This window comes from Gossypium raimondii, chromosome 5, assembly GCF_025698545.1.
Source record: "Gossypium raimondii isolate GPD5lz chromosome 5, ASM2569854v1, whole genome shotgun sequence".
In the NCBI taxonomy this organism is placed as follows: Eukaryota; Viridiplantae; Streptophyta; class Magnoliopsida; order Malvales; family Malvaceae; genus Gossypium; species Gossypium raimondii.
In genome coordinates this window covers 36,263,509-36,272,561 of record NC_068569.1, presented here as the reverse complement: position 1 = coordinate 36,272,561, position 9,053 = coordinate 36,263,509, and the positions used below count along the sequence as shown (strand labels likewise).

Here is a 9,053-nt window from a genome sequence, read left to right as displayed (position 1 = left end):
GCCGATTCAGCATCCATCAACGATCCCGAACTCAAATGTGGTGATGTTATTCCTTTTTGTGTCGACATATACCTAGTGTGTCTAAATGTTAACTATTTTGTGGATTGATGGTAAATAAGATTATAAGTTAATATTGGTTGGTTATATATATGAGTATATGTTTTATGTTAAAGTTATGGTATGCCATTTTTTAAATTAGTGCATAAATGAACATGAAATAGGTAAATTTGGATTGAAATAGATATGTTAATAAATTGGATTGGAATGATGTCTATTAATAAATTTTAATAATATGATTGTAATACTTATGAAGATACATAGGTTAGGTATTTAGGATTATTATTTTAATACTTATGATTGTAATAGATATGTTAATAAATAGGTATTTGAGTTAGCTAGTGTTCAAGATTGCAGGGAATACATTGAATTGGAAATGGTTTAAAGTCAAGCTTTGAGTTAAGTGTTGCAGCCATATATCAATTGTCATGCATGACATAAACTTGACGATAATAATTATAATTATATAAAATAATTATAATTTAAATTTTAAAAATCCATAATAAAGTTGAATTTGGTTGTTGAAAAGAGTTATTCGTTTTCCATCTTTTACATATTTGTTCAAACAAATAAAAATAAAAATCTTGGAGATTTGTCCAAGATACTGGTCAGTGACCCACAATTTCATTTCTAAAAACTATATATTATAAGATTCCGACAACCCATAAATCATATCATTTCGAAATATTTCCTTCACAAACTGCTAAATAGTTAATATTTTAATAATTTTTACTATGTAGTTTGCTGATAGAGTTTTTTCCCTGTTTATTTTTTGTAAGCCTGTGGGAATGGTAGTTCGGGTTGGTTTCAGTTCCTCCTTCGCCATTCTCAACCCAACCACCACAGGTTTGATTGTTCTGTTCTTTCAACTGTTTTGTTATATATGTTGCCGCCAACAATCCCCCCTCTGTTTTAGGAACTCCTAAGACAGTTGTAATGCTTCTTTTTCTAATGGCTTAATCGACGATTAAATCTTTGAAATATATATTTTTTCATTTTCGTATTATAATTTTTTCTCAATTTGGTATTAAAATATTTTTTGTTTGCAAATTTATTTTCTAATAAATGTTAAAAAACATTACACAACTTTGGCAAATAAAAATCCTTTATAATTATAAATTTTATAAAAATTAAAAATATATTAAAATTTCAAGTAATTACAAAAATAAATTTAAATTTAAATTCCTTTTAGAATTTTATAATTTTATAAAAATTTAAAATATTTTTAAAATAATATTATTAAGTTCAATTAATTTCTTTTTATTTATCGTATTTTTGTAAAATTTTATTTTATATTTTTAGATTTTATATATTTCATGAATTTTTTATATATTTATTTTTAATTTTTATATATTTTTATTATGTATATACATTTAATAAAAAATATTTTTACATAAAGACACTACGTGGCGATTTATGTTTGGCTGTAATATTTTCTTTTTAACTTTTGTTAAAAATAAACTAAAACATATAACTGAGACATAATATCTATACTTTAAGTATTAATTTAGACAAAAATTTTAGATACCAAAATATAAAATGAATATAATTTGATAATCAAATGGTAAATTAAATTTTTTAAATGAATGGACTTCCACCAACCAAAAGGATTAGATACCATTCATTAATACTAATTTATATCAATTAATATTGAGGTTTATCAATATGTAATAATCAATAAACCTTGAGACAATTTTATTAAGAAGATAATTTTATTGAGAAGATCAACTTCGAATCACGAACATGATTAATGGTTTATTCTGTGAAAATTAAAAAAATGTAATAACCAATATTTCTCTTTAGTTTAAGGGGCGAATTGTAATTATATTTTTTTCCATCTATCTCAAATATTTGACCGAATCTAGAAAATTTACCTACAAAAATCATGAGTAAAAACTACTTTAATTTCCTATAACCATCCTGAAATTACCAAAGACGGGGGAAACCAAAGAAAATCTAAATGTCCTGTCTAAATTCCATCAGAGCTGACAAGCAATGAGGAAAATGGCGGCGGCATCAGGCCCTCAGCTGATGAGTTCATTTCATGTGCCTTTCTGCCACCAGCGCCGCCGTTTTATCTCGCATGCTAATCAACACATTTTGCCATGTATTCACTCTTGATTGGACCTTCCCATGGACTCCGACGTTCAGCTCCACCAATTCTTCCGCTGTCACCCCGACAACCTCTTCAGGATCGGCACCGTCCATCACCCATATTAGACACGAACAAAAACCTTTACTTATCTCTGAATCACTGTCAGCTCGAAACCAAACCTTCCCTTTTTTGTCTATCCCGGCATCGAGCCACACCTGGGCGGTGCAACCATTGACTCGATTCTCAGGCAGCCGAGCCGACTCGTCAAACGGAGCGAGCATCTCTGCGTAATATAACAGCCGTTTCACGCGATCGATTGGTTCCGTTAAAGACTTGAATTCCGCAACCAAACACTGAACCTTGTGGGAAACTCCTTGTTTATACGTAGTTTCCACAGGTGTTTGAATCTTCGTTAAACAAGACGAAGCAACGAATAACTTGTTCGAACCCGATTTACCTGAGAACTTGTTTGATTCAATAGTACCTCCCCGGGAAAGCTTTAATTGAATTCTTTTAGTAATGGGGAAATAGTGTTTATCAAAGAAACAATGGAAGGGGAAAGTGAAAGGGGTTGTTGCTGTTGTTGTTATGGATAAGGAGGTCATGTTTGAATAGAAAGAAAATGAAAAGTGGAGAAAAGAAAAAGATATAGCCAAGAGAGATAAAAAACGAAAGGGTAGATGGAGCGTAGTTATAAGTTTTAGTTCAAGTTGTAGCTGCCATATGTCAATTGTCATGCATGACATAAACTTGACGCTTGGCTTAGTAAATATTTTAAAACTTATAATAGTAAATATAATAATAAATAAAAGTTTAGGTTAATTACACTCAAAATTACTAAACTATTAATAAGTTTATATTTTGATCCATCAACTTCAAAAAATTACAAAATTGTTACTAAAATATGAACTATTCACAAATTTTCATTTAAGTCATTGAATGTTAAAATCGTTATTGTATGAGCTTCTTTGTTCATTATCTACAACAATCAAAGCCCTTTTTTCCATTCTCTTTTATAGTTTAATTTTTTTTCTTAAAACAATTTTGAACATTGCGAATTTACGAATCAAAATTCAAATAGCTTTCTTCTCCGATCTTTAACACTATCCATTAAATCAAATTGGATCTAAGATATGTTCTTCAACTTGTCATTGGGTATCGAACCAGCACATTGATCATTGAATCATCGTTTAGAGCTTGCTAGCTATACTTTTTATTTAAAAAAAACTTAGCAGTCGAGTGACTTATATAAAAATATTCGAATAATTTAGTGACTTAAATGAAAACTTTCGAATAATTCAGTGATCAATTTGTAACTTTTTGAAGTTGAGTAACCAAAACGTAAATTTACTATTACTTTAGTGACCTTAGGTGTAGTTTACCTTAAAAGTTAGCTTGTCATGGTAAAGCTATTAACATTTTAAAATTTGGGCTATTTATAAGTTTTTGTTTTGGTCACTTAACTAAAAAATCTTACAATTTAGTCATTAACGTTTTCGAAATTGTGTTTTTAGTCACTGGACTGTTAAGTGATTAAAAGGAGTGATGATGTGACATTTTCTAAATTGGTATAATAGCAAATATAATTGTTGGGGATCGACCCGTATAAACAATGAGAAAGAAGGAATAGAGAAAATTAGGCACACAAATTTATGTGAAAAAACTCCTCCAATGAAGAGGATAAAAAATCACGGGCAAAGGAGAATTTACTAATGAGAAAACAAACAAAGATTACAAGATGGAGAAATTTAAAACAAACCCTAACCCTGAATACAAAGCTCTTTGGCTAAAACACAAAATTCCCTTAAAGCTCTCTCTTGATTTTCTCTCTAATGTTGTGTTATGATCTCGTCTATTAGAATTACAATGACTTTATTTATAGGCTAAAAGTAGAGGATTAATTTGACTAAAACTTCTTTGGAGTAATCACAGTTTTAATGGAAGAAAGAGCCCTGCTTGTTTGTAAAAATGTGACTATGTTGCTTGAAGAATACGTCGAGCTATTATGACGTCACATGCTTTCTCTTTGGGACATCGTCGTCGTGTCGTCGTGATGTCCTGTGCTTCTTCGTTAGGACTTCACCTCTGCTTTGGTTCTGGTCGTGTAAAGTGCCTCCAAAATGTCCACAAATGTGAGGCACACTCCACAAATCTCCATATTGACTCGTATTTTAACATGTATTCTTTTTCGGGCCCCGCCACTGGCCTAACTCGATCTTTGCAAGATACTAACCAAGTCTAAACGGTGCTTGAACTTGGAAACTGGAAGACTCTTATTCAAAATGGTCATACCTTTCTTACTCATATGACCAAGTCTTATATACCACAACTGAGTTGACTCCAACTCCGTAATAGACAAGGAAATTGTTATTACACCAATCACTGTTGAAACCTACAGAATATACAGACTGTCGATTTACTGACCTTTTATCAAAACGAGAGCTCCATGATATATCTTAATAGTGCTTGGCTTGATGGTGATTCTACAATTGTTCGAGTTTAACATACCTAAAGAGATGAGTTTTTCTTTAAATCAGGCACATGTCTGACACCTGACAGTGTCATGATAGTCCCATCGTGCAACCTAATCTGAACGGTACCACTATCGATTATCTTACAGGGTGAATAATTCCCCATGAGTACAACTACAACCTTCAATTGGACTACATGTGGAGAACCAGTCCTATTGGGACACATATGGTAAGAACACCCCGAATCCAAGATCCACTCAGACGTAAGCTTAGACCTTTCGATCATAGACACCAGCAACCAATTATCACCCTTGTCCTAGGTCACACAAGTATCAGCTTGCTTTTCTTTCTCATTGCTCTCAACACTTTATTGTTCTTATTCGCATCTTATAACATTCTACCTTAATGTTACCTAACTTCTTATAGTAGCTACATGTCTTATCTCAATTCCTCAACTTCGATTTGTTTCTGACAACCAAAATCGAGGCTTCACGTCTAACTTTCTATTCGAACCTAACTCATTATCAAGTTTGTCTTTGCTCAACAAGTTCCCTTCACGTCCTCAAACATGAGTTTATCTCTATCATAAATCAAGCTCTCCCTAAAAGTCTTATATGAAGGTAGGTAAAGAGCACAATAACAACACAGCCTAATCTTCATCATCTATATTAGCCTCGACATTCTTCAGATCATTCAAGAGAGTAATGAATTCAATGATGTTAGAACTGTTGGACGCACCTTCGGCCATACGGAATATGTATAGGTGATGTTTCAACACCAATCGATTAGCCAAAGACTTTGTCATGTAAAGAGTTTCTAACTTCTTCCATAATGTGGATGTCGTTTTCTCCATAATTACCTCCTACAACACATTGTTCATAAGGCACAACTGAATTACAGATAGAGCCTTTTCATCAAGCTCATTCCATTTCGACTTATCCAAATCTGCAGGCTTTTGCCCTATAACAACCTTCTTTAGGCCGTTTTGAACCAGTATTGCTGTAACAGCTTATTTTTCAGTGGTATAAAAAATAGTGGTTTCAGGGACACAAATCTGACGAATAAGTTTGTAAATATTATTATTTAATATTTACGAGTCAAATATGGTATTAAAATAAATTTTGAATTGGCAATTGATGTCATTTGAATGAATAATTAGGTTTAAGTGGTATGACCCTAAAGTTAAGTGGTTAGAAAATGAGGTATCGGGACCTCATTTCTATAAACCGAGTCGTAAATATTTTATTAAATATTTATGGAGCGTTATTAAGATTATATTAAAGTTTTGTTAAGAAATTTTAATGTTTAACTAGTTAAGTAATTAAGAAGGACTAAATTGTAAGAGTTGCAAAATTAAGTTTCTATTAATTAAAGGTGTCAAATAGCTAAAGAAAGGTAATTAAATGGAGTAAGATGGAAAATTTACCATATCATAAATTAGTGGACGGTTGGTGGCTAAATTTTTTAAATTTATATGATATATTTTAATGATAGTAAAGTGAATAATTAGGTAATAAATAAAACAAAAACAAAAACATAGTTTTTGCTTATGTCTTTCTTCTTCAGCCGTGAGAACTCCATTTTTTGAGCAAGAGACATTCGACCAACATTCAAGTGCTGCATGTAGGTGATATTCTTATCCATTTATCGTAATTTTTATATTTTTTTGAGATTGTTGCAACTAGGTCCAGTTAGCCTGTACCTTTGTTTTTGAAACTGTTAAAGATTTTGAATGTTGCCATTGATGAATCTTTGTGATTTTAGATATTAAATGATGAATTTGAGGTATTAGTTGTTATTTATAAATATTTTGTTAAGTGATTTTGGATGAATTTAATGATTAAGGATTAAATTGTTCAAATTGTAAATTTCAATATAAATTGTGCAAAATGAGGAAAAATATGGGTTGTTATAGAATTAAAGGAATATTGGCTAACATGAATTTCATTTAAAAATGTTAAATTTGCATGTTTTGGGCTTAAGGACTAAATTGCATAAAAGGAATTGGTTTTATTGTTTGAATTAATGAATTGAATGAAATTATTAATTTAGATCAAGAACAAGTGGAAAATTGAGGAGAAGCGAAAATTACCAAATAACCTCTGTACTTAGTCATTGCTACAATTTAGTCAGGTAAGTTCGTACGGTTTAAGATTTAGCATCTATATGATATATTGGATGATATGAAATATTATAGTAGATATATTTTACTATAAATGTGTAAGTTATTTGAGAAAATTTGTTGAAATTCAGTATTTGGATCTAATTGAAAGCTGGGTAGAGTACAATAGAGGTATGGTGTGTTATAGGGGATTGGAGTGTAGATTGTTGTGGAGACTGTTTTCCTGAGTGGACCGAGGTTCAACATTTTTTGCAAACTCTTGTGTTATACTCTCTGTTTTGGTGTGTTTCAAATAGATTAACTCTTATGAGCATTGGTGTGTTTCGAATGGATTAGCTCTTATGAGCATCTCGTGTGTTTTGGCTAGATTATCGATGTTCTCGTATCCTTAAGTCGTTCATCAGATTGTAAATCTCGGTAAGGTAACTTGTTTAGAGATTGTGGATGACAAAGAACACATAATTGGGATATAATATGATGATATAAAAGAATTGATTAGTTAAATATTGTTCTTATAAATGAAAACTACTTATGTTATGAATGAATTTACCTATATCTTGGATAAATACACGAACTAGTGAATTGATAATGTTGTTTAGGCTTATAATAAGCATTGGGAATGGAATGAAAAGTAAGTAAATAGAAAGGTTCTTAATTTTATAAAAGGTTGATGATTGTATATTATGTCTTCTAAAATCCTATTATGTTAAGAATGATAAATATATGTGACATTGATGAACTTACTCATTTATGAGTTGATGGATATATAGATTTATGAATCTTATGGCATTGGTATAGGTTTATATTAATTCTATAAAGTTCATTATTGAAATGGAAAATTATGTTTAAAGTTTATATGAGCTTACTAATCAATCATTGCTTACGTAGTTATTTTCCTTTACTTTACAGATTATTAGAAGCTCGATCAGTTTGAAGTTTGTCGGAGATCTATCACATTATCCAGTAGACAATTTGGTAGATTTTGTGTAATTTGACTAAGGTTTATAATGATATGTATAGGCTTATTTGTAATGGTATTATGATGCATGTGTTAATGGTATTTTAGTATGTATAAGCTTTGGAAAGTTATGCTAGTTTGGTACACCTTGATGCCTTACCAAATTATGTGATTTTGGTTCTTTAAAGTACTTATTGATATGAATATATTGGCATGTTGATGATGGTTTGAAAATGGATTCTTGTGACATGTTTTAATTCATATTTGAGCTAGGTCAGTATGTATGGAAAATGACAATATTAACATGTATAGGTGGACTTGTATTTGGTGTTAGTTAAATGTTAGTTGATGATTTTGGCATGTATAAGTTGTTTTGGTACCATTTGATGTTGGTTGGTTTATGTCTTTTTGGTACTTTTGATGCCTTATTAGTATGTCTTATTGTGGCAGTGTTCTGATGCATGTTTGAATGGCCAAAATGGTATGCGATGAGTTAAATTCAATATGGCCTAGATATGGTAAGTTTTGAAATGGTATTGAACTATATGTTTATGATTGAAATGTGCATGTTTAGGTAAGTTTGAATGTTTTCATTTGATGTGACTTATATCGCTTATTGGTTAAATGGATTTGATCTTTTGAAATGATCATTTTATGCATGTTTGGTGAGGTTATGTTGCTTTGAATGTGTGCACAAAATGCCTTTAGGTACATGCTTGATTGGGTGAAAAAATGGCTTGATTTTGGCCAATTTCATGTTCACATGCCTAGAGACATGAGCAAGTGACTCAGCTGTACATGACACAAGGCTATGCAACACAGCTGCATGTCCCTTATAGGTTTTAAGGCTTACAAGTCAGATAGTTACATGGCCTAACACATGGCCTGGCACACGGGCATGTGGGGCTATTTCAAGTGTTACACGGCTTAGCACAAGGGCGTGTGGCTTGCTTGTGTAACCCAAGTCAAAGAGTTACATGAGTGAGTACACAGGTTGGGACACGATCGTGTGTCCCTATTTCAAATGTTACACGGCCTGAGACGCGGGCGTGTGTCTTAGCCGTGTGAGGCACAAGGCCTGGCCACACGTGTAACACCCCTAACCCGTATCTATTGCCACAACAGGGTTACGGAGCATTACCGAAGTTTACAAATCAAATAAATAAACATTTCATATAACAAAACATTCATATAAAAAACCAATCGAAATCATACATATTGTCCCTTATATTAGCCCTTGAGGCCCAAAATACATGTTAGAAACAAGTCGGGACTAGATCAGATACTCAAATAGTTTTTCAGAAAACATTGAAAATTTTTAAAGTTGCAGGGGACACACGATCGTGTGGC

The 9,053-nt window shown here is 31.7% G+C and overlaps 1 protein-coding gene across 1 annotated transcript; it reads right to left on the bottom strand.

Moving 5' to 3' along the window:
- Positions 1–1,750: 1,750 nt before the first annotated feature.
- LOC105765960 (sufE-like protein 2, chloroplastic) lies at positions 1,751–2,821 on the bottom strand. Its single transcript, XM_012585250.2, has one exon. The coding sequence runs from the start codon at positions 2,755–2,757 to the stop codon at positions 2,095–2,097; it is 663 nt and encodes a 220-aa protein (XP_012440704.1). The 5' UTR covers positions 2,758–2,821; the 3' UTR covers positions 1,751–2,094.
- Between the last annotated feature and the right edge of the window lie 6,232 nt (positions 2,822–9,053).